Source organism: Coccinella septempunctata, chromosome 8, assembly GCF_907165205.1.
Source record: "Coccinella septempunctata chromosome 8, icCocSept1.1, whole genome shotgun sequence".
NCBI lineage: Eukaryota > Metazoa > Arthropoda > Insecta > Coleoptera > Coccinellidae > Coccinella > Coccinella septempunctata.
In genome coordinates, this window is record NC_058196.1 from 32,760,200 (window position 1) to 32,787,399 (window position 27,200).

The following is a 27,200-nucleotide window of genomic DNA, read 5'->3' on the forward strand; positions in this document are numbered from 1 at the left end:
GGATGAGACTTGGGTACATTTCTACGATCCAGAAGCAAAGCGACAATCGATGGAATTGCGACACTCTGGTTATCCAAGACCTAAGAAATTTCGTGTCCAAAAATCTGCTGGAAAAGTTCTTGCTTCAGTTTTTTTGGTATTGCTATGGAGTAATCATGATTGATTTTTTGGATAAGGGTAGAACAATAACCTGAGATTACTATTCGACATAACTGACCACTCTACGGGAAAAAATTAAAGAGAAAAGACGCGGAAAGCTATCCGAAGGTGTTTTGTTTTTGCAGGACAACGCCCCTGCACACAAATCTCATGTTGCCATTCAAAAAATTCGTGATTTAGGGTTTGAATTACTAGAACACCCCCCTTATTCACCAGATTTGGCTCCATCCGACTATCATCTCTTTCCTCAACTGAAAAAAAACTTTAAAAGGTCGTAAATTTTCTTCCAACGAGGAGGTAACAAAAGCTGTGGAGATCTGGTTTGTAGAGCAAGAAGAAACAGTTTTTTTGAAAGGTCTAGAGACGTTGCAGGTTCGCTGTAACAAATGTATCTAGTTAAGAGGAGAATATGTTGAGTAATGAAATATTTTGACATTGAAATTTTGTTTGCTTCTATAGTAGGCTAAGAATTTTTCAATATATCCTCGTATCTCTAATTCGGGAGAGTGTTTTTTTCGACCTCAAGAATCGAGTCCAGACTCACCCATTTATCCATTTGTGAAACAAAATATACATCAAAATAGACACCTGAAGATGCTTTTTAATACCGAAACACGTGTGAAAGTCGAATAATTCTGTTTCCATATAGTTCGGTCAATTTATTCCTTTGCTACTTACATAAACATCTATCGATTGAACTTCGTAGGAGGCTTTCCAGTGTTTTGTCTGGCGAACAATAAACTAACGAGCATTTTTCAGGACGAGTCGCAGGAGAAGTACGTCAGGCCAGTCGTGGAGAGACAAGACGATTCCGCCGGACAAGAAATAACGGCAGTGCCCCATAAGGTATGATGTTTAATTATTGCAAAACTTCATTTATTACGTTGTAAGTGTTATAATAGAACATTTATCGGTCTCGAGCTATGAGCAAAACAGTTTAATTCTGGGTATTTACAATTATTTCGCAATTTTCGCTGATTATTTAGCCGAGCTTCGTTTACAAATCACCCTGTACAGTTGCGCGATTCCTCTAAATAATAGTCGTTAAAAGAACTGTCATTTAGCGATCGATGGGAATAAAAAAGGCCTAACTGTAAACGTCTATATGGCACTGACGATGGTTTGAAAAAGTTCGCGAATTCTTTTCTATGCTCCGACCGGCGATCCGGGGATTTTTTGCCGGTTCTCGGACTGTTACGTGGATCTTCACGAGCGCGGGATATTCCGGGGATGGTAAGGACTCATTAACGGTCTTTTAATTGCGATTACGATTAAATAAAAGATTGTCGTTACTTTTAATGGACGCGACTGAGAAATTTCCATTCTATGAACGTTGTGCCGGCCTTGCTTTTGACAGGTTGAGACGCTTCGATGAAATTTCGCTCATCTGTGACACTGCCACAATGATCTGCTGGATTTGAGACGTCAATGGGCAAGATTCGTCCAAGGGTTTCGGAGTTATGGGAACTTAAAGTTTCGTCAAGACCAAACGGTTGTACCTAGATGGATGAAATTTCCAGATTTATTACTAGAAGAGTTGCTCTTTCGGAATATGTATCACATTTAGATCTACGATAATTTTTCTGGAAGATAAACGACTCTAAAGCTGACCTTCGAAAAATCCTGAAAAAGGTGTGTTCAGTTAAAAATTCGTCAAGATCGAACGATTGCGCCGAAATGGATGAAATTCTCAGATTTATTACTGGAAAAGTTGCTCTTTCAGAATATATATCACACTTCCATCTACGGTTACTTTTATTCAGAGATAAACGACTCGAAAGATGACCTCCAAAAAAATCCTGAAAAAGATGGGTTCAGTTAAAAAGTCAAGACCAAACGGTTGCGCCGAGATGGATGAAATTCTCAGATTTTTTACTAGAAGAGTTGCTCTTTCAGAATATGAATCACATTTACATCTACGGTTACTTTTATTGAGAGAAAAAACACTCACAAGCTGACTTTCGAAAAATCCTGAAAAAGATAGGTTCAGTTAAAAACTCGTCAAGACCGAACTGTTGCGCTGAGATGGATGAAATTCTCAGATTCTTCATTTGAAGAGTTGCTCTTTCAGAATATGAATCACAATTATATCTATGGTTAGTTTTATTCAGAAAAAAATCAGTCGAATGGTGACTATCGAAAAATTTCCGAAAAGATGGGTTCAGTTAAAAATTCGTCAAGACCGAACGGTTGCACCTAGATGGATGAAATTCTCAGATTTATCTTTAGAAGAGAAGCTCTTTCAGAATATATATCACATTTCCATCTACGGTTGCTTTTATTGAGAGATAAATGACTAGAAAGTTGACCTTCGAAAAATTCCGAAAAAGATGAAGTCATTTGAAAATTCGTCAAGACCAAACGGTTTAACTGAGGAGCATGAAATTTTCAGAGAGCATTCTTGAATAGATTGTGTGACAAGAAAAAAATTCAGGATTTTCTGTGTAGACTTGTTTCTGAGTAGTGAAGTCACAAAATTGTTCTTCTGAAAATCTCCAAAAAGGTCGGAGAGTTGATCGTCATTCTTGAACTTTGGGAAATTCGTACAAAATCAATTAATTTCTTTAAACTTGTTTTCAAGAGTATTCAAAAAAGTGTTTCAATCATTCGAATCGACCAGGGGGTTAGAATTCTAAGGAAATTTTTCGTAAACCCTAAAATGTTGGATAACGGTTATACCACACATTAATCTCAATTTGCCTTCCAGGATCTGCTCCAGTCCATGCAAGAAAAATTCCCCCACGGGCCCAGATCCCTGGACCACGACCTCTATTCCCCATCCCCCAGAAGCCTCTCGGACGACGCGCCCCGTCCGGACTCCTCCGAGAACAACGTCACCGACGACTCCCTCGAGGACAAGACACACCGCACCAGGAGGATCAAGAGAAGGAGGAGATCCCTGGTGATATCTGACAGGAAGGTCAGGAGCGCCGACGTCGGAGTCAGCGGCCTGTACGACGTCATTTCCGAGGCGGACCTGGCCTTCAGCCCCGACGGGAGGGCCGAGGCGGTCACCGTCTTCCAGGGACGGATCAGGGAGGAGGTGGTCTACGGCATCTGCATGCCCGTTCCTGGTTTCAGTCTTCTGTTCATCCTGGTGGCTGTGTCGGCCGTTGTATCGGCCCTGGTGGCCGGTTCTCTGCTCTACAGGTACCAGTTGCAGAAGGAGCACATGGCCGAGGAGGCCCACAGGTCCATATCCCTCAGCGTGTTCTCCAACTGGATCGGGCATCGTTTCTTGGGGGCTAGGAACGCTGGAGTGCCCAGTTCGATTGAGCTGAGGGAGACCAACGGTTCCGTGGACAATTCGCTGGTTATGGCCAGCATGAACGGTAAAAGTGAGGACTTGCATCGTCGACAATAGGAGCTCACGTTTGACAAGTGACAGATGAACGCTATCCAAGTGTCTGGAACTAGACTGTCTCGAGCTACAGTGACGTTGTACACTCTGTAGTGAACAATGAACAGGATTTCGTATCGATTAGATGAATTAATGTGGCGAAACTACTATCGGTGACCTTGGAATTGAATTTTGGGCTTCTGACGAAGTGTTTACACGTCAATATCACTATAGTGGTTAAAAGAGCGACGTTCAAGATTAAGATGATTCTGAAAATTGTATCACTATGAAATTAACCTATCGAGTTATGTCTTGTGGTGTAATAGGAGGGTCGAAACTTCTTGGTCTCGATCTATTCAAAAACAACTTCCTTTTATACCATTTCCCCTGAAAATTCCCTTTGAGTACGTTTATTGACGACTTCTCAAATAGTTAAAAACAAAATTTTACCCTCCCCAGTTAGCTGCAACTTATAATATTTCATCGTTGTTTTTTTTATGTATAATTCGTAATTTTTTGCTTCGAGTATTTCATTTATAATCAAATCACTGGTCTCTCATTTGATAACGGGTTTTATTGCGTATTCATTTCTCATCACAACGATCAATGATCTTTACTCAACAAAAAAAATCGATTTTTTTCTTCATATTGTAATTTTCAATTTTTTCATGCTCAAATTCTCTCTTCTTCGTTTATTCAAATTAAAAAATTTCAAAATTTATATTCATGAATAACTCATCAATTCTCTGGAGAATAAAAGGTCTGTCTTCTATTTTTGTCCTTTTTTTTCAATTTCACTTTTTCTCATTAATATTTGTTTGTTTATGGACTCTATTCTTCAATGATCACAGTTCTTTTAGCTATCAATCTCCTTCATTTGATTTTATTCTGTTATTTTATTTCTATTATACTTTTCCTCAAAAATACAATTATTCTGTTTTTTCACCTCAAGAGAATTTTTTTTATGTTTTATTCTGAATATAATAAGGTAACGGGTTTTATTGCATATTCATTTCTCATCAGAACGAGCATAGATCTTTACTCAACAAAAAAAATCGATTTTTTCTTTATATTGAAATTTTAAATTTTTTCATGCTCAAATTACTTTCTCTTCATCATTTATTCAAATTTCGGAGTTCCAAAATTTATATTCATGAATAACTTATCAATTCTCTGGAAAATAAAAGATATGTCTTTTGACCTTTTTTCAATCTCACTTTTTTCATTAATATTTGTTCTTCTCCTTCATTTGATTTTATTCTGTTATTTTATTTTTACTTTTCCTCTAAAATTCAATTATTTTGTTTTTTCACCTTAAGAGAATCTTTTTGTGTTTATTCTGAATATATAAGCTTTTTGCTCAAGGATACTTAATTTAAGGTAATCAGTATTTTCAGTTTAAGGGCATATTTGCAATATATATGTAAAAATATCTAGATTTACTATTCGAGAATACTATATCAAATTGTATATAGTACATGTAGACGTTTGGTCTTAATTATTGGTTGCGGGAATCGTTTTTTTTTATGATTTGGTTGAATTATGTCTTTCTTATTTTATTTTTCACATAATTTCGATGCCAAATTTTGCTCATTATTTCTCTCTTATCGAGATGGAAGACATAATTTGCGATATATAAGTTAAGGTGGAATTTTGACCAGACGAATATTTAATTGACTATTTATTGCTTTATTTTCCTGGATATCGATTAGTTTGTATCTCTCGGAAATATTTTATGCATTATTCATTGTATGAATGATATTTGTCCGCATTTTTCACATCGATATATTGAATGAGTTTCTCTAGTTTTTAGTATAGTTCGATTCGAAATGTTAGTAGGTACATATAGGAGATCGATCATTATAGAAATATCTCAATGAATCATCGAATTGTAAAATGAATGCTAGGTACTGTTTTTGTTTTATATATTATCGCATATATTATTAGGAATAATATTTGAATTTCCTCTAGAATGTTGTAGCATCAATATTTTATTTATGTTTGTTGTTTACAATATTTATTAATTTATAATTTAATTTTTTTTAATGAACTATTTGCTCATTTCTCTTCACTCAGTATTTCAGAGGCTATGATGTATATATGAGGGAAAATAAAATTAGAAAAAATGGTTCTGTGTATTTATTTGAAACCACGAGGAAGTTAGAGAACGATTTATTGATATAACAGTTTAAGTTTCTTATATTATTTTTTGTTTTAAATGAAGGACAGAAAGTTTTTTGATTATTTATCTCAAATTAAGAAAAACAATATTACACCAATATATTTTATTTATGATTATTAATATTTCAACTGAAAGGTATACATTTATCTACATTTTTATAGATTTATATATATAATTCAATTTAATATGAAATAAGGTACGTTTCCCTTTCATGAATTTAATGATAAGTGGAAAATATATCTTGGATTTTACCTCATCAATATTTGTTTAAAATATCAATGGGCGTAAAAATTAGGCCTTTTTCTCATAAAAAAAATTAGTTAAAAAAAAAAGATTTGAATTATCAGAATGCATTAAAAACTCAATTGATTTTTTATAGGTATTGCTTTTGCGAACATGCTTATTTGCATTATTTTCAGAGAATTTCCAATTACTGTAATAAATAAATTTATGTGTTCGTCTATAATTTTCGTGTATTTGCCTTTTTTTTATTTTTTTTATTTGAAATATATTTTAATGTAATCCAAGTAGGAAGCCTTCAAACTACAAAGAAACAAAATACTTACATTAGAGTTGTGTAGAGAAGAATAAAGTAAAGTAGATATAGCAGAGTAGAGATAGAAGAGAGTAAAGTAGAGGGAGTAAAGCATACAATAGTTGAGAAGTAAAATAAAGTAAAGTCGAGTGAAGTAAAAATAGAATAAACATAAAGGTGGAGTGTTTAATTGTAAAGATCTGGCTTCAATCACACTGGCGAAAAAAATCATTCGAAATAATAATAGTAATGATTAAAAATTGCAATGAATTTTTTTATCATTGTTATATTTTTGCATGTATTGAATCTTCATGAGTCATAAATAAATTCTAAATCATAATTGGCGAAGAAAAACCAAAAAATATTGTTCCATTCAATTTATTCGACAAATCATAAAAAAATACACGCACGTAGCAATTTGATCAAAAAAAACTGAAACAATCTGTGGACTGTTCTAAATACTATACAGGTACGCTGTAATTTCATATGTTGGCTTGTAAAATGAGGTGAGTTCTGAGTATTGACTAAAATAAATTAAATAAATAAGTAGTATAAATAAATAAATAATCCTTAAGAAAATTACATAACAGTACAACTTAACAGTCTAATCACCTATAACCGTCCATTGCCACTATTTTTAATTTTGTATGTACACATCGCTTGAATATCGAAGGACTACCCTTCTTTTCGAGTACAATCAATTAATACACTCAGGGTATTCCTGAGTATCTCAAAATTTATTCGATGGAGCACTACAGAGTGGCACTTAATCGTTATTAAAATTTTTGTCTCAATACAAGCCACGTTGTGCTCCATTGAACATCTCTAAAGTCAAACCCAAGTTATTTGGGTAACCTAAGCTCTAACTAAACACTTCCTTAATAACAGGAATACTTGGATACAATGTCTCATCACATTTACTCGTCAAAATCGACCAAATTAAAAGCTGCATTAATGTCTTAAGGCTCGAACACACCGATGAAGCTTTCAAGTTGGATCTATGTATAATTAATTAATAACTCCTATTAAACCAATCAAAACGTCACACTCTCTGTACCTCATTGATGAAAATTCAACGAAAATACAGCTAGATTTTCACAACCAAGCGTGACTGTTTTGAGCGGTCTGCGACCGTTAGATCCTACGAATAAAAGCAACTTTTCACGGTCGGCTTCTTCATTTTCTTGTTCTGACCGTATGCTACGACTCCGGACAATTTGTTGGACGATGGTGGCCTCAGTTTCATGTATAAAAAGGCTGACATCAAGCAGGACACCAGCAGGATGACCAAGAGGATTATCAAGGTTATGGCGAAACCTGGCGCTGTCATACAGATCAGACCAGCGTTCGTTATCTCCTCCTTGGCCGGGAAGACCATGGTGGATTCTGTGGTTGACGTACTGTTCTCGTCGATGGAGAATGTTAAATCTCCGGTGGAGACCACTCTGATTACCCTGTTAAGACCGATTTCTTTCTCGGGGTCTACAGCTCTACGCACTCTTCTCTCGTCTCTTGGATGACCACCGTGTAGGTAAGCCTCTATGGGTAGTGGTGGTGGAGGTGGTGGTCCATATGCGACATCCATTACGTTATTAGTTAGCCCTCCGTGAGGATCTGAACACTGGGCAGGGCATTGATACCGACAGATCTGTATGGTACATTGGAAATGGACCTCCATGGAATCTGGGAATTTGAAGGCTTGGAAATGGGCGTAGGAGAGTACCGTGGCGCTGGCACCGAAGTTCTTGATCTTGGTGAACCTAGACATCAGTTTGGGACGCGTTACACAACCCCTCTGGTCGACCAGTTGGATTGGTGCTCGTTTACCATCATGCGCCATGCAATTCCTGACCAGCATATCGAACTTAGCGTCGTCGTCTTTGATAGCCAACACCATGGTCATGGTTTGACCGATTTTCACCAACCCTGAGACTTCAGAGGCCCATGGTCCTTTTCCTACTTGGATCTGCATCCAACAACCAACGTTATCGCCGGCGAAATCAGTTCTGACAACGTCCAACATATCCACTGGGAATGGCCTAAAGGTTACGGATTTTTCATACTGATCATGCCAAGTACACCTGAGTTTCCTGGCTTGGTCCCACACTTCTTGCACTTGGGGATCGTATTGGATGACAATGATGTTCTCGAAGAAAGTACCGGAGCCAGATTCCGCGCCATAGCCGTACAAACCATTCTCGGTGTTCCCAGAAGTACCACAGGCGTGTATACCGATTTCGAAGTGAGCGTTAGTCCTTCCCAAACCTGCTGGTAGATGAACGCAATGCACGTTGCTGTAGTGACCCTTACTGAAGACTATTCCGTAAAAAGGTTTATCGAAACCGATGTAAACCTTCATTAGGTTCTTCTCGCACTTGACGTCCAGCGAGATGATCTTAGGCATGTCTGGGATCGGAGCTGGCCATATGTCGTCACCTCCAGATCCATATTTGTCCATGGCTTGCTTAGGTGGAGGCGGCGGTGGACCGTTGTAGGAATTCTTGTTCTCGTAGTTGGGCTGTTTGTTCTTCTGGAACTGTTTGTAGGGGAAATGGCCAGATTGTGGACCTCTCGGAGGGTGGTTCAGTTGGTTCCTCGAAGGCCCGTTGTAGGCCATGTTTTGAGGTGGGGGATCCTGATCTCCGGTCTCAAGAGCCAACTGGTCTGAGTTCTGATCATTTCCTTCTCTGTGTTCTGGCTTGTCTGGTTCTTCGGAGTTTTGCACTGCTTTAACCACCTCGACATCTTCTGCTAAGGAGAAGGTCAGCTGGAAATGAGAAAAATGAATTAATTTTTATAGAAATCAGAGGTTATTTATTGAAATTCGTAAAAGTAGAGCATCACCATGCCAGAGGAGACAGAGGAGGAGGAGGAATATGATTTTTGGATGTTTAGGAAGTGTTTCATGGTCATGAAAGAATGAAAGCAGTGCAGATGCATGAGTCATACCAAGAAGTCCTTTGCTATGGGTGAAAATTTCATCTCAATTGACGACACTGCAGTAAAAACCCTCAACCATTCAACTATGTATAACCAACTCTCTCTTTTATAACACAAGACATCTTGTATGATACCCAAAGATGTTTCCATCACAAATTCCTTCAGTATATTGGTGTACCTAGCGGAAAATGACTACAGAAATGAATGTTCGAATGATTTGTGAGAATGCAGAACTCTCTGTTTATACCAACAATAGTTTTGTCCAATTTGGTACACTCCTCTAAATCCCTATATCGAATTACGACGAAAACTGTCCTCTTGACATTCTTCCACTGAACAGTTAACGGGGCTAAGGTATAAATTACAGAAACAAGGCGCACCGAAAGAAGATATGAGCGAGCCGCAATGATTTCTAACCCATCCGATGTTTAATTCATCTGATGGTAACTGCTCTGAATCGGTCGACCTGTTTGAAATTTGAAGCGCGTTTTTGATGGAATGTTCTTCGGCCCTAGGTGCGGTTCCCGACCAATACAGGCTTTGGCCGACTGACCTGTCCTTGCTCGGGGACCGTTACGTGTTGCTGGAGGGTCAAAAGCTTCTAGTTTCCCGCCAAACATTTGATCCGCAGTGGTGCCACAATAGAGGAATTGATGGTGGACATATTGGTCATGGAATCAACTCAGCGGAAGATGATTCCTAAGCTTCTGACCGAAATTGTTGGACATTCGGAGGTATTTTCAAGTTGGGACTTCAAAACTATCAATGATGAAGTGAAAACAGAGACAGCATTCGTGGATTTATCTGCAGCATTTGACACAGTATGGAAGGATGGTTCGATTTTCAAATTCTATATGGAAAGATGGTTCGGTTACTAGAAAGCATGCTGTCAGATAGAAGGCTGTTATCATTATTAGTACGCTTTTCAGGTAGAATTCAGTTGAAAGCCCTCTAGTCGTGAATGAACCAGAAGAAACCATAAATCATCTGGTCAATCTTCTCCATGACCTTCTAATAGTGAAGAAGGTCCATTGCCTTACTACGCCACTGCTTGCCCAACATCTTCTGTTTACCACCGCCGACACGACACAACTGGCATTGTGGGTCTCTCTCGTAGCCAACGGGCTACGAGATTTAGGTCAGTAGTCAAAACAGCGAAAGTGAATCCGATGAGGCTCTCGCAGTTTGCAATGGTGGCATTTAATGGTCGTCCCATTTCACGGTAGAGCGGAGACATTTCGGCACCTCAGGTTGGCAGTCCTGCTCACGTATAGATACTCGTTGAAAAAACGACACGTTTCTTCGTTCTATTGAACATTTGGTCCTTTCGTAACCGGATGAAAGCAAAACCGCTGAATTCCTGTGGTCGTTGTTGTGATTAGAGGCGATATGTTGGGAATTTTTGAGTTAGTAGGTTGGCAGCCTCGTCGATTAGGAGATAGAAACGGAACTTGGACGTGTCTGTCGGATATTCTTCACCTCATTCTTTCAATATGACATCGTTAAGGGAGCTATGACATTTTGGAGGTTGATATAACCTGAGCAGGGTGTTTGAAAATGCCCTTGACGTTTACTGTAGGGCATTTCGAATCAGCTGACCATTGACAGTACTGGTGTGGGGCACACAGGTGTGTTAGGTTAGGTTATAGGTCAACTTTGAAGAGCTACAGCAGCTAGAAAAATTGGTCTGGACAGATGCTGATTTTTTCGTAGGTAGATTGATCCTTCGTGAATAGTATGTCCCAATTTTTATTAAGCTGTAGCATACAGTTCAGATTTTATGATTTTTTTCGCGAAGGTCCAAAATTTCGAAATTTCCATCGACCATAACTTGAAAAGTTATTTTTTTTAAAAATATCTGTTTGCATTTTCGTCATCTACGACCTTGAATTAGGTGAGAGTATCAATTTGGTTTCGATCGGAGTCAAAAAATATTTTTCGGAAAAGTCGAATTTTTTCCATGTATGGAAAATTTGTCAAAAAATTCATCGTCCTCGATTTCCACCAAAATCGAACTATTTACTAATTTGAGGTTGTAGATTACGAATATGCAAACAGATTTTTTCTATGAGAATTATTTTTTAAGTTATGGTCGACGGAAAATCCGAAATTTTAGACCTTCGCGGAAAAAATCATAAAATCTAAACTATATGCTAAAGCTGAATGAAAATTAGATTTTTTCATTTGCAAAGGATCAATCTATGTGTAAAAAATCAGCATATGTTCAGTTTAATTTGTCTAGCTGCTATAGCTTCTCAAAGTTGACCAAACTTTTCCAATTTTTCCACAAAAAAACGTTATTTTGTTAAACTACTCATCCTAGAAAAAAACTAAGTGCATATTCGTGATCTACGACCTCGATATAGCCAAATAACGAAATCAGGTTGATATAGGTCGAAAAAAAAAATTTTTTTTAAGTCCCATCCAAATTTTTTCTGCAGCCAACTCGACGAATCATTCTCTCCATCTCGAGAACTTCATCGAGAGCTTCCCTACCAATTCTGGAACCGAACTTGTCGCAGACAGCTGTGATAAGTGTGTGTTTGGGTCAAGGGGAGCCCAAGGCAGACGGTCAAGTCACCGTTATCGAAGAGGGCTAGCTCGAGGCGCGCATCTTCTATGCTCCACATCGCGACGTTCTGTGTGCGATCGTCCGCTTTGTCGGCACCGACTAATTAGACGGCCGGTAAGTGCCAGCCACTAAATTTAATCCGCAGAACGGATTATATTATTTAAACAGCGCTCTCGAAAAATTCCCCTTTCGGAGCTCGTTATTGAAAGGCGTTCCCTCGAGGATTATTAGGCTTCGGGACCGCTGCTTCGAAACGCCATTAAAATGTCGATTGTCGCTTTTTTCTCCGACAGCCCACTCGGTTAATTTCGACTCTTGAAATTCCCCGAACCTGCCGGGTTCAGTTTTGACCGTACCAACTGAGTTTGACGTGGAGAAGAAGAAGAAAAACCACCAAACGTCAGTTTAATCACAAGTGTCATTCGTGGGAAGAAGCACAAGTGTCATATGTGAGACGAAGCATAAGTGTCATCTATGTGCGAAACATATAAGTTCATCTCAGTGATATAGAATTGACTGAGCATTCCCTAATCGGCTCTACAATAAAAATGGCTGAAAAGGTGAAAGAGACTACCAAAAATGCGGCCAGTTGTCTTTTTCTAGAACTTCGTGCATAGAAAAGAGACAAATATTGGCCTCACTATAGCTTCCTATCTGTCTCACTTTCATGCGGGTTTTGCTCAGTCCATTCTCTATGTCAATGGTTCATCTGTGTGCGAAGCATAAGTGTCACCTATGTGTCGATGGATGATCAGAGAAAATTTACACCACTCACAGAGCGGGGTGTTGTATGACACATTTTTTAAAGTGTCTTCGAATGGACTGTTCCTTTCCCTCCATGAGTCAAGCTCTCAGTTGTATTTACCCAGACACTAGAACAATAGAAAAAAATTTGTTGCCTATAACTCCAGATTCGAACGTGAACCAACAAGTGAAACGTCTCCATTTTCCCTAGGTCAACTTCTCCGAAGACCCGGATGTTTATATTAGCAACGCCAACAGCCATACCTCATTGATATTCCATTGTCATGGGCTCGGTTTAACAACCGATCAAAATAAGCTGTTACAACATGTATTGAGGATAATTGTCGTTGTTTGACCATATAAGCGATCGCGAATGTACATTTAACAAGAATATTACATCGGAATTCTTGGCCATTCTCTATAGTCTTTATGCGTGTACTCAGTTTGTGAATTGAATCGGAAATTATTATTGTTTGTTGATGTCGATTGTTGGCATACATGAATATTCATGATAGATTGTTTGTCTGACGATGGAAATGGCTAGATATACTTAGAACCTCAGATTTCATCACATGAGGATGACCGAAACATCAAAAGCTCTACCTTTTTGAAGAATCTTCACTGTTCAAGAAGATATACGTGGAAAAAACGTTGATTTTTGGAGTAAAGCTACTTTTATTTGTGATTGTATACGTATCATCGTAGAATCAACGTTACTTCCACACGTTGATTCAAGGTTTCTTATACGTAGCAACGATTCTGCCTGTAACGAAGATTCTACGTGAATATAACGTTGCAATTTGATTCAGAAATAACGTTGCTGACACACGAATTATAAACGTTGAGTTGATTCTGAAATACCACCAGAATTATACGTTAAATTTCCGTATTTAACTAACGTTGGCGCTATCGGTTGAATCTACGATGATTATTCGTATATTTAAAACGAAACGCTACCAATTCAAACGTTACAAACGAATGAATATACGTTGAGGAAGAACGATAGGGAAACGTTCGTTATTTCACAGAAAAACCATTATTTCTGCCACTCTTATAGCTTAAAACCTGCTTCCCAAACTGGCACGCGCGCCACTGGCGGCCATCAATCAACTTCGACACCCTGTCATTATTCAAGAAGCAAGAATCTGACCCACATCCATCGAATTCGGTGGTCTTCCTACCCGTTCTCACGCTCTCTGTGCAATCTCGTTTTCGATGCCCTTGAACGCTTCAATGTCGAACGATCACTTGTTGGTCGACACCCACGTGGAAGCCGAAACGTTGGAGGGCATAGTACCATTAAGGAAGCTGAGGACAGGCCGACGAAAACGACGGTCCAAGATCCGAAAGTTGTGCCCCACATGGACTTTGGGCTGTTTTGGATGGATGCTGGGTTCTCTGACATTGAAGCAGCTTGATTCGGATCACAGATTAAGCTCCCGCCTGACGTTTCTTACAAATGCAGGTTTATGTCAGTTTGTCGAAAGTAAGGTTGGCAATGATCACAGATAGGGGTGGGTAGAACTGTTCTACTGTTCTACTCATAGCTGCGAAAGGATCTCTGATGAGAGACACACTAGATCTTGAGGTTGCAGTAAAAAACAAGCCCCTCAATCACTGTGCTGTGTCACAAATCTGATGAATCAATTGTGTCACGTTTGGCAGAAAAATGCCTAACCTCCTCGTTACAGTTTTCTATGTCTTCTAGCTCGATATCAACCGAAGTGGACTCAGCCAATTCAGGATGGATGTCAGCATCCTCCTGTCCAATTATCAGCTGAACATATTGCAGGACAAACTCGTGACCAGCTCATCTTGTCCAAGGGAAAGCCAACCAAATCGGACATTGTTGATCGTTAATTAATAATCCGGTAATCTCTGTTAGACCATTCGGTCTATGACCGAATTCTGGATAACGGTTCGATGCTTAAATGAGGACGAACGAAAGTAAATTCGTACGAGGCTTTTATCGGATGTGATTTGGCATTTGGCGTGATTGGTTTGATGGGAAAAGATTGCTTCCAAGCAGCTTCAAAAAATGGTGGGTCACGCTCAGACTTCAAACCTTAAACACAGTAGCAAAATCAACAAAGTGCGACCTGATTTCTAATTCCCTCATTACCTGTACCATCCCTGGATATTCTCTGGATGACCTGATCTATCTACCACAAATTGGAGAGGTGTAAGATGCCTTGGCATGCCAGACTATTGCCTTTTAAGCGATCTGCTGGCACTCCAGTCCAAACGCCTTAAAATACCCTTCAATTTCTATCAAAATTCGACACATGGCCATCGATATCACCTGATCAATTCTAAAACGAAGCGAGAGTCTAGGTGAAAGTGACACCGCTCGCATTCACAGTGATTGAATTAAGTACCGAGCAAATTGAAGACCAGAAAAAAGTTATTCAAATTACGTAATGATTTTATCACATATAAATTACACGCGACACGCAATATACTCGTAAAAGCTACATAAAAAGTCGACTTGCGATTAATAAGTGTGTATAATAACGTCGGGATGGTGTTTTCTATAATGAATAACCAGAGATGATGTTGAGATAAAGCCGAACGTACCAAGGCGTACAGCTAGAACAGTTTCGGTGGTCCTTAAACTTATGGGAACAATGAAACGATGAATTAATTTTGGGAACCATTCACCAGATGACTCTGAAACACTGCAAGAACCTCCAAGAGCTTGTTTCAGAGCCAATTACAAGTTTTCAGTCTGATTGGACCTGTATTTTCGGAAATATTGCAAAATTTATTTTTTGGGGACCAAGCAGCTTTCACAGAGTTCAGTATTTGGATGGGTGACCGTCCAGGTTATCAATTCGAACAAAACCTTCTGACTAAACTTCAGGGCACTTGTCTGTCATCGATTAATCCACGATCCAAACCAACAAACTTCTTCCTATACGCCGTAGACCGATTGGGACCGTGGTCGTCGTATCGGTAATGGCCTAGATAGCGTACAAAAACTCGTTGATCCCTTTTTACGGACAACGATTGAGATAAAATATGTGGCATGGATTGCTGCAACTTTCGGAATCGAGGATACCGTGCAGGATATGTCATGAACAGTTTGATTGACTTGTTGGTAGGTCGTGTCAATATGTCGACGAGCACGACCGTCGTCGTTGACGTCTTCTGCTTTGTCGCTAGATGAGCAGCGACTCCGGCTTCTACCAGGAACTGGTCCGGTCGTTTCCGGTGGAATTTGTGCCGAGAAATTCGAGGAAAACCGAGGAAGAAGCGTTGCCAACAAAGAGAGAACAAGCTGAGATTTGTTAGTCAATAGATTGACTGCCTCGCCTCGACAGACGAGGCGAGAGGCATTTTTTTCGAGATGATTAAGAAGATCAGCGAAGATATTCATGGTTCTTTACGAAATGGGCAGTAAATCAGGATACATCTCTCCCAATGAATCAAAACGATGAACTAATAAATATGCTCGCTTATCTTCGATATGGTACGCTGATGTCAAGTGTACAGGGTGAGTCATTGACTCGTACAAATATTTTAACAGTAGATTCTTTAGGTCAAAAGAAACACTTTTTTCCTTTACCATTTTTTCCGAATCAGCTCGGTTTAAAAGATACAGGCTGTTAAAAATCCACAAAAAAAATTATTTTTAGTTTTATCTGACAAACGGTTCTATCGAATGGAATGAATTTCGGAATATAGTTTTTCGTTTATTTGATGAATTTTTTTCGAATACAAGATATCACCCACGTCTTCCAGTTTTCTCATTATGACTATCACGCACCATAAAAATACAAAAAATTCAAAGAACCCAACTCTTGAAACTAAGTTTGACGCTACCTAATGAATATTTAAACGTTTTGCAAAATAAAAGTATTCTTCATATTTTCTCGTATAATGCGCCGTTTTCGAGTAATTGATGTTCAAATATTAAAAAAGTATCTGTGAAATTTGAAAAATTGGGTACTTTGGCTGAATACCACTCTGTTCAAAAGATCTACAAATGTGTATTGTCACAGATGTAGCTTGTTGTTCTGAAGGTACTTTTGTTTTTTCAAGGGTGCACAGCTCATAATGAAAACTCAAAATGGCTATATTTTTTTATCAGGGCCGAATCGGAAAAAATGGTATAGAAAAAAAGTGTTTCTTTTGACCTCAAGAATCTAACTGTTGAAATATTTACACCAGTCAAAGACTCGCTCTGTATTTTGTAAATGACCTGAAAAATACTAAATCAAACAGAAACTTACCAAGTGCACGCAGAATCCCAAAAGGACCAGATATAAATATTTCATTTTCATCTGAGGGCCCGTTTGGCTGGATATCCTGCAACAAATATACAAAATTAAAATAATTTCCTGTCTTCATCACACTTTTTTCGTAAATCTCCAAAAATTCGAAAGTTTTTTATAGGTCACGACATAGTTCCCGAAATGTATCGAAGAAACAATGTATTACCTATCTTCGTCTCAGAAATTTGTCCAGAAATCTCACCTGAATATACCATGAACGTTCAATACGTCCCTGTAGAACCAAATGTAAGTTTTAATGTTGGCAGAATGTTTCTCTCGATACCAAGCAGCGTCGAGCGATTGCAGCGTCTGGATGGGCGACCGTCCTTCACGTAAATTCGAGAGGCGCGTATGAAAGCTCCACCATTTCAATCAACCGAATCTAGTCTGACGTGGATGAAGCCTATCGATTCCCGCCAGAGATAAAAGATAATATAACGGTCATAATCGTTATACCTCTCCAAATGTTCCTCCGGAATCCGAAAACGACTCAAATTACCCGTCCAGATTTGTAGGTTATTGGACTAACGTTTGACGCAGAATTGAATTTAATGATATAAACTAGTTTCCAGACCATAAAAACCCATCCAACAATGCGAGCTATAAATTATGGGCGACCTGCGAGAAAAATAATCATCGGCGGCGTTAATGGCATACGGATTTAATTGGCCGTTTATTATCGGCCAGAGCCAGATTCCTGTCGGACAACACAGAAAACTTTCGTGCATAGATATCGGAGAAATGGCCAAAAATTGGGTTACAATCGAACTAATGAAAGAGAAATGAGACGCCATATTTGCCAATAGCAACGAATCAATGTTCGTTTGACAGCGTCTGTCAAATGCTGCTGTCAATATGAAGTGTCAAGTCAAACGATGATTATTTAAATCATCAGACGCCTGAGCAAATTTTGAATCTTTTTCTGCAGAGGTTTCGAAAATTTTGCCCATAGGCCACAATCAACCAATGCCTCCTGATCCATCACTAAAATTCAGCTTGATCTAAGTATACGACAGAAAATTGGACAACTTAACATGTTCCTCTGTACAGCGGCGGACATTTTGTACAAAACCGGTCAGTTTTCTATGGTCAAAAATGCATTCATTTCAGAACCCTTCGTTGAACCTTTCATACAGAGGAATTATCAGTCTATCGATGCCAGTACCGAAATGCATTCCTGCAGTTGAAGAAAACTACCATCAACGATGCTTAACCTTGAACCTTTCGACCCACATAGAAAGACGCTCTCATAAGAACCATTAACTTTGACCAAGTTCTCTTTCTAAACGCCGAGAGTAAACAAACAAATCCCTTCTTGGCTAGGTCGATGAATCTAAGCTGCACAAGGTGAAATGCCACACTCAACTCGCTTCGTATGGCCCATACAGGTAGAGTAATGGCGTTGAAGATAAAAAAAAGATATTCAAATGAGAACCTGTTATGAAACCTATGTTTACACAGCGGATAGACGACAGACCATTTCACGGTCTGATTCTTCGTCAAGAATATAGATAAGATGGGTCTTCTGAAGTGGACACATGACTTTCTGGTGGTAGAAAACGATTCCTGAACTGTCAGAAAAAGATCATAGAGTGACAACTTTGAAAGTTACTTTTAGTCCACACTGTGGCTAATGGTTCCAATGTTTATCTGCATATGCTTGATAAGCAATCATTTCTATGGCCAGTTCAACTGAAAAAAGGGGGGTTTTCAACAGGTTATGTGTCCAGTAATTACATTTTAGGCTCTTTTTCTGTGGAACTCAAACTTTCGAAACATTTTCTGCAGGATAAAGTTGAAAGTAAGGTTTATTATGATTGAACACCACAAAGAATAATTTATTCATGTTTTTACATTGCGTTTCACTATTTACAATCCTTTCTACATGTTACAATGTTTCTTATCCTTAACTCCTATAATGATCACCTGTAAAAGCATCTATGGGTAGTAAAATTCTCAATTAACATCTCTTGCCTCATTTTAACTTGGCCACATCCTGATTACCTTGAGTTCAAGCGTCCATTCCAAGTCAGTTCAATCTAAATCAGCCCTCTTAATGATGAGATCCACTACCATCAATATGACAACGATGAAAGAAAGAAACAACACTGCGATCGCCATCAGCATCATGTCAATATCGTGTTCGTATTCGTGTACCATGACCAGAGAAACCACGAGAAAAACAATGCCAACGATGTAGAAAAGGATACAAACGCCGAGGAAGAAGATGTGGAAGATTTTCGGATCTTCGTCGACGAAGTAAACAATTATGAAGATGAACAAGGAATAGGAGAAGATGAATAAACCGCAGAAGTAGAACGGGAAAAGGATAATAGCTACGTGACATCCGAGTATGACGACTATCGTGCTCAATATAAATTCAGCCAGAGTCAACCAGAAGCCGGTATTTCCTTGAAAACGTCCCATTTTTTCTGTATCTTCACTAGAATTGAAGATTTGGAACTTATAAGTATCGGTTCAGGCTGTCAATATTGACAGATTTGGGTGAAAACAAACATAGAAATGAGTCAATTCATGAAATGCGTGAATGCTAATTTTTAAACGTGGCAAGTTATTTCATAAGTTTCGATGGTTTTTTATTTATTTTGTGATCCATCATCAGTCATTCGTGCACAAATCATAGAAAACTGAACGTCATTACTGAAATGTGTACTTCAAAAGTATAAAAGTGCCAAGATAAGTTCTCGATTAATTGCTCTATATGAAATCAGCAAGACACAATGGGAAATTGCTCAACAGTTGTCACGGATGTGGGGTTTTGGCTGACAGCGATCGAGATGGTACTGTCGTTGGTAGTTGCAGTATTGGCCATGCAAACATACATAATCTTCATACCAGCATGGTGGGCCATGCTCTTTTTTACGTTCGCTATATTTGCCCTGCTATTATTCACGGAAATCCTAGATGAAGACCCCATATATTTCCACGTCTACTTCTTGAATTCATGCATTATATTCTATGCCGTCGGCGCCATACTACTGATCATTTCTTTCTTTCACTATCATGGAGAAGATGGTTACTCGAATGGTTCTGTGATTTGGCCCATAGCAGCGTTGATTCTCTGCCTGATTCTCGTGCTTATACTTGGGTTCCATGCAGTTATGAAATGTGTTGAAATGAGACAGTTGGAGAAATGAGGATATTGTTATTTTTAAGTTCAGATGTACATATTATGCTGTAAGGATTGTGAATGAATTAAATATCTCCAAAAGAATTCTCCTCATTTAGTTGATACCGATAAAAACAGTCGATATAGTCAATCAACTCATTGTGCAGCATCATCAATGGATGGAGCTTACTGTCGTACAGTTTCTAGTCAGCAAAACAGGTCTCTGTTGGCATTGTAGTCGGTCTTGCTAACAACGAAAGAGAAGTGAAAGAATCGATCTCAGTCTGTGACGAGTCTGTTACTTCTTCAAAGTCGTTCATTCGGGCATTAGGTCGGGTCATATTGAGGTCGACTGGTAGTAGCATCACTAAGAGACGGATATTGTCTTGCGTACGATACCGGAGGTTGATGGATTAGATGAAATGACCATTTGGGAATAGATGAAACTTAGTTGGACCCCAACAGAGTTGTCAGAATATTAAATTATGTAAACAGAAGAGGTACCAAAGCAAATGGTTTTGGTGAGAAAATGGTATCACTTTCGATCGCCCAAGAAACGTTAACTCATCCTAAATTGAGATAGGAGCTGATGGTTTACTTGAACTACTGAAGTAGAGGAAAATTGAAAGAAAAACTAATGAAATTTGACAGCTTCTAACACTTTTGACCTAAGAAGCTAACATATATGATTCATGATTGTTGGTATTGCCGAGTTTCTGACTAAACCGAGGAACCAATTCTTAGTTTCCTCGTTTCAAACCTTCCACTACGTCATCTAATATATTCATCTCGGATATTGAGAAAATGTCCGATGACTAGATAAGTGATGGTGATGAAGAAGCAATTACACAGAAATTATCAATCGTTCTTGGTAATTGAACAACTTCCTTTGGGTAGTTAATCACCATATCACGTGGAATAATAATGATTATCATCATCAGTTTGTTAGCTTTACATCTTTCATCTACGCCCATTCATGCGTAAAAACGTTTAGAGGCTGATCTAATAAATCGGATGTGTATTTAGAAGCCAGAGTGAGTACACCAAGAACTAAGGATATACAGAGTGAGTCTTTGTCTCCTACAAATATTTCGACAGTAGATTCTTGAGATCACAAGAAACACTTTTTTCATATACTATTTTTTCCGAATCGGCTCGGTTTAAAAGATACAGGCTGTTGAAGAACCATAAAAAAAAGATATTTTTAGTTCTATCTCACAAACGGTTTCATCGAATGAAACGAATTTCGACCTCAAGTATCTACTGCCAAAATATTTGTACGAGTCAAAGTCTCACTCTGTATATCGAAAACTGATCAAGCTGTCAATAACACCATAACAACAATTACGTTATTTCGCCATAAACAAATCGAACAACAATCGATACACCTCACTGCATAACGAATCACCACAATATATCTACCATTGCCTTTGTATTTCTGCCATTCAGATTGACAAGTATCTTAACCGCCCCACTGACAAATAATGGCGATTTGAATGATTTAAATATTCATTTAAGTTGATTGTGGGCGTTCTATACGCGACCTACGTACAGTCTTATCCGAATGATCTCGACGTACTATGCCAGAGCCAGAGCTGCCAGTGATCTATTATGTAGCAGTCTGAATGAGGAATGAAAGAAGCTCTGAGATGGTAATCGATGGTGATGGTTCTTTCTTCTACCCCAGTTTCAGCACGAATGGTCAAACCCAGTCACGATGAAGAAATCGTTAATTTCTAACACGAAACTCATAAAGGAGAAGGTTAAAAAAAGATTTTCGGTCTCACAATAGTGCTTATAGAGACCAATTTTTATAAGCAAAATAAATGGGTAGCATCAACAACAAAACAGCTACAATATCGTCTGAATACGTTTCAACAAACAATATAAACCACTAACTTCAAACGTTCAAGCTGAATGGGTCTGACCTGATCAAGATATCGTACAAACAGCTCATTCATTGCTAGCCATTTAAAGAAAATCCTTTTAAGGTACTTCCTTTTTCATTCGACAAATTGTTGAGTGATTAAACAGTTGTAGACTTGCATGGTTTGACAACGTTTGTATTTGTTTACTTGTGCTATTGGAAAGAAACCAAGCGACCTGAATATACATCGAAAATGATTTCTTTTGAAATGATTTCTTTGTTACATCAGCTGAGTGTAGAAGAAATGACAAGTTTGTTTCATAGAAATCTATAATATTCCCATAAAACTCTTCAAATCGAGCATAGATCGAAAGCGATGCTTCTACCCTTGCACGCTTTTGGTCAACATTCAAAACTTTTGGGATCCATTTTGCAGCAATTTTTCTCATGTCCAAATTGACGTGAACTATATGATGAACGTGTTCGTATGAAATATTCAGTGCTTCAGATCAATATGTTAGCCCAATTCGACGGTCTGATAAAACCATGTCATGAACTGCATCGATATTTTCGAGGACTGAGACAGAAACTGGCCTTCCCGATCGGTCATCATCTTCAATGGAAAATTTACATCTTTTGAAGATTGCAGTCCAATTTTTCACGGTCGCATACGAAAGACATTGATCACCAAGGATATTACGCAAATCTTCGTAAATCTGCTTACTTCTTAACCCTTGAATACAGGTACTTGATGATGGCTCGATACTCCAATTTTTCGATTTTCACAATTTAGGTGGACACTTTCTTTCTTTTAATTTATTGCCTAACTCTGGTTTACTTTTTCGACCTCAAACTTCACACTGACACTTCTAATGAGTTATTGTTCGTTGCCATAGCAACGCAATATTTGTCTCTATGCATGGAACTGGTCTAGGCTAACTTAATACCTATCAATTCATCCTCGTGTACCTCAAATTTAAAAGGGAGCACATCTGGAAGGCTGTAGTTTTCAAAATGAATGTCGAGCATGAGGTAAACACTTGAACATTTGATATAGTCCATTGCTTCAACGGTTCTATCACGTGCTCAAGTCTTATTTAGAATTGAAAAATTGTGCAAAATGAACTGACATGGTCCATTTATCGATTATCGAGATTTTCAGAAGGAATGAAGAAAGATTAGATCATATCATCAAAAACTTGTTCATCATCCTCACTGCACGAAGAAACAAAATTCGAAAATTCATGGCTCCACGCCACAAGAAAGAATTTTAATTCTATCCATGATGAGATCTTATCTAAGATACCCAGTTTGTTATCTCCTGGCGTGATCATCCCATAGATATGTTCGTTTTCGATTGGTTGACCTAAATACCTTTACTATGTGGGTAGATTTGTGTATATAACCTCAGGCTGTAGGAGAAACTTGAGGTGAAGAAGAATTGATGGTCTCTAAACCCTTGTCATTGATGGTTCTATCCATTTATCTCTCGCATCGCTCGAAGATAAGTCGAGATAATAGGTTTTATAATTCTGAAAAACCAACCACTGACAAATGCCCAGATCGAAACTGATGGAATCAATTAAATAGCCGTCAAGACCGAATGACTGCATCGAACTACATGAAATGTTCATATTTATTACTAGAAGAGTTGCTCAGAATATGTAGCATTCTCATGATTTTTTGGAGCTACTTTTGTCGTTAGTTTCGACAGATATAGGATTCTGGAAAATTCGTGTGAAATATCTTCTTACGTAGTCATCATCACCATTATCATCAACAATCACCACATCAGATGGACACATATATCTATTCATCCATACCACTTCACTTTCTTCTCTCAATCAGGTAGTTTCTTCCCACACTGGTATTTCTATAGATATTTCGGCATGAACCGAGAACCGTTAGTCGATTATCAATCGACCAATTTTCCCTGCCGGTGAATTCGGCATAAAAAAATTCACACTGAATCGATTTAAATTCATTAACATGGTTCGGCAGCCAAGGTCATGACATACTGAGATACGTGAGAATGAGGAAGAAGCCATCTTCGATTATTGTGATGAAGAGAGGAAGAGACAGGCATCGATTTCAGGTGAATGGAAGAATTGGTAATGATGTTACTCTTCGAATTGTATTCGCGGTCCTAGATTTTGCCCATTACTTCTATTATTGAAATTGATATCTTCTTTCGATCATTAATTCATGATGAGATGAGTGAAATGAAAGTTCCCTTGCATTTTCGTGATTTTCCTTCTGTATTTCAATATGTAACAGGTAATTCTTGGACCAATCTAGGCAAAATTTCACAAATTTGAATGAAAATACTAATCTTTACTTCGGAAAGTGAAGATAAACGAAAAATCACGTGATTTAAATGGTAATTTTCTGGAATTCACACAATTTTCGTGATTTTCCATGTTTAACAGGTAATTTTAAGGGTATTGCTGGGAGAATATAGGGAAAAGTTCATAATATTTCATGAAAGTGGAGAATTCACGAAAAAATGGACGAATAAAATAAAGAATTTGCCGATTTTGCAGAACTTACTTAATTTTTTTGGTATCTTAATATTTAACAGGTAATTCCAGGGTATTTTCAACAAAATAATGCCAAAAATTCATAGATTCACTTGATGTTCAGTGAATTATAGGAATAAAATGAAATTTTTACCGATTTCACATAATTTTTATGATTTTTTTTTGTATCCCGAAATGTAACTGGTAATCTGGTAATTTTAAAGGTAATTTCATACCAATATTGGCAAATATTCTTCTATTTCGATGATGGGGTGAAGATAAACGGAAAATCAGACTAGTACAGTGAGATTTTATATAAATTACTGGCTTCCAGGTTTTCCTTTCGTTTCCCAATATTTGTCAGGTAATTTCAATGTAATTTCGGTCCAATATATAAGCGAAAACTACAAATTCCAATAATTTTTCGATAATGAATAAAAACGAAAAATTCTGCGAGTAAAATTTAATTTCTTAGAATTTTAGAGAATTTTCGTGATTTTTCATTTTTACCCCGATAAGTAACAGGTAATTTTCAAGGGTTAATATAGGCGGATACTCAAAAATTCGATGATTTTCGGAAATCGATGATAAACAGAAAATTAGTCAGTAAAATTAAATTTGTTCGGTTTTACAAAATTTTCGCGACTTTTCATTTGTACCCCAATATGTAACTGGTAATTTTTGAAGTAATTTCATGCCAATATCGGCAAAAATTTGCGAATTTCGTTGATGGAGTGAAGATAAGCGGAAAATCAGACTATTACAATGAGATAATTCTCAAATTACCAAATTTTACAGGTTTTCCTTTGCTGTTCAAATGTTTATCAGGTAATTTCGGTTCAATTATAGGCGACAACTCACGATAATGGAGATAAACAAAAAATTTAATGGGTAAAATGGAAATTTTAACGATTGTACAGAATTTTCGTGATTTTACATTTATACCCCAATAATTAACAGGTAATTAACAAGGGTCGATATAGACGGAAACCTACTGATTCGATGGTGTTGGGAAATCGATGATAAATGGAAAAATTAGAAAGGTTAAATGAAATTTCTTAAGTTTTTACAGAATTTTCGTGATTTTCCATTCGTACCCCAATATGTAACAGGGTAATTTAAGACGTTTTCGAGGAAATGGAGATAAACGGGAAATCAGACGAGCAAAATGAAATAATTCCAGAATTTACATAGTTTTCGTGAATTTTCTCTTGTACCCCAATACTTAACAGGTAATTTGACAGGTAATCTTCAAATAATTCGGAAAATTCAGCTGAAATATATGATAAATAATCAACCAAAGCTCAGATTCTGCATTTTTTTGATGTGGATTTTTACCGTTGACAGGTAAATTAACAGCGGGATACTGGTAATTTTCTGGGTGATCTCTCGATCCAGACGTAGCATACGAAATAAAGCGATTTTTTCGATACTCCTGCGGTAAACTCACCAGTGAATAATTTCAGATCACAGCGGTCGGTAATCCTGAACTCAGCTCGTCTCAGAAACGGGTCCGGACGCACTTAACTAAAGTAACGCGCACACTTAACGCGAACCAGCTTACGCAATGTTGCCTGAACGTGGAATGGAATCCACCTGCCTGCCAGTCTCGGACGTAACCACAGATAGCACGAGGATTGTTCTTCTTCGGATATGGCCCCTCCATAGAGGATTCGGGACTGTACCGCCCAGTGACCCAGACACGGAGTTACAGTTATTTCTTCTGCACATCACCCTGTGTATGTGTGTCTGCACGGTGTGCCTATTGAGCTATTTCACGCGGCCAAGTAGGTGAGTATTGCGAATATCTCCACACCTGCCGGCCCTACCAAGATGGGATGGTGCTCATTGATGAGCCGAGGACGCAGGATCGGACTGAATTCATGTAAGAAAGTTGAGAGGTTGACAAAACAACGCTTTTCATGTCGAGGATCACCGTAGCCTTTTACCAGTTGGAAATTCTTCATCTTATACTGGTAGAAGCGTCCTGGAAATCTTTTTGAATACAGTGCATCAATTTTTTATCGAATCTAGTTGGACAGTAGTTTCTTTACAATCTTTTTCATATTGTATAGGTACTGTTGTAGTTTCCTGGCTTTTTGTTATGTTTATAGGTATAACATCATTGAATTTCTTCTCTTTTATGTTACTCAGTATGTATTATATATACTCCATTCCCTGCTTTTATTTTAGCACTCGGTTGGCCATGGAAATATGACATATTTCAGTCTGTAAAGTACGAAAATGTGGGGTTATGAAGCTTGTCAAAACATTTTTGGGTTTTAAATCAACGCTATGTTGCCCGTTCTACGTGAAAGTTTCTGTTATTACGTATTTGATCACAATGTCGAATCTCTTCGGGAAATATGTGACGAACATAATTGAAGTTTATACAAACTGATTGAAGGCATACCAAATCCAGGTATTTGCATGGAAAATACAAGAGATCAGTATAATATCATAATATGCACCAGCTTGAGGAGAGTTAATGTTCGTTATCTCCTTTGGCTTAAGTTTGAATACGTTACATCAGTTGTAGATTTCAACCATTTCACCATCTTTTTTTTATTTTATAGGTATAACGTCATTGAATTTCTTCTCTTTTACGTCACTCAGTATGTATTATATACTTACAGATGTCTCAAGACTCAACAAATCAAATAGTCCTTACTTCTTATCAAATCTAGATAGCAGAGGCTTCAGAACCATTTGAATATTCACATCAAAGATTAGATATAGAGTAGAAAGATGGAAAACGAAGCGCCTTAACTGATGTGAGTGCCATCTGTGTTACTAGGTCCCTAAGACTGGTCAAAATACTGATTTGCAGAAATTTTGTAAGATTTCAGATGTCCATTCTGATCGAAGAAGTGTTGTATGTTTCGATTCTCGTACTGTCTTTTGTTTATCTAGGCCCATTTAGGGAAAATTATGA

At 37.9% G+C, this 27,200-nt stretch overlaps 2 protein-coding genes across 2 annotated transcripts in view; one reads left to right on the plus strand and one right to left on the minus strand.

Annotated features, from left to right (window-relative positions):
• Positions 1 to 4,160, plus strand: part of LOC123318843 — a 42,934-nt gene extending 38,774 nt beyond the window's left edge. Inside the window, exons 9-10 of the mRNA XM_044905599.1 lie at positions 919 to 1,005; positions 2,867 to 4,160. Of these exons, the coding sequence (XP_044761534.1) occupies positions 919 to 1,005; positions 2,867 to 3,523 (744 nt within the window). The 3' untranslated portion in view covers positions 3,524 to 4,160. The remainder of the gene's footprint in view (positions 1 to 918; positions 1,006 to 2,866) is intronic.
• Positions 4,161 to 6,570: 2,410 nt separating this feature from the next.
• On the minus strand, positions 6,571 to 26,038 carry LOC123319416. Its single transcript, XM_044906373.1, has 3 exons — positions 25,716 to 26,038; positions 16,708 to 16,783; positions 6,571 to 8,983 (listed from the first exon to the last, which is right to left on the minus strand). Exons 2-3 carry the CDS (start codon positions 16,756 to 16,758, stop codon positions 7,358 to 7,360), a joined length of 1,677 nt encoding a protein of 558 aa, XP_044762308.1. The 5' UTR covers positions 16,759 to 16,783; positions 25,716 to 26,038; the 3' UTR covers positions 6,571 to 7,357.
• Between the last annotated feature and the right edge of the window lie 1,162 nt (positions 26,039 to 27,200).

Excerpts from the sequence above, each read along its gene's own strand:
- LOC123319416 (XM_044906373.1), bottom strand. The coding sequence starts at position 16,758 with ATGAAAATGAAATATTTATATCTGGTCCTTTTGGGATTCTGCGTGCAC. Across the intron at positions 8,984-16,707 it reads TGGGATTCTGCGTGCACTTG|CTGACCTTCTCCTTAGCAGA; the intron begins GTAAGTTTCTGT and ends TCTCATTTCCAG.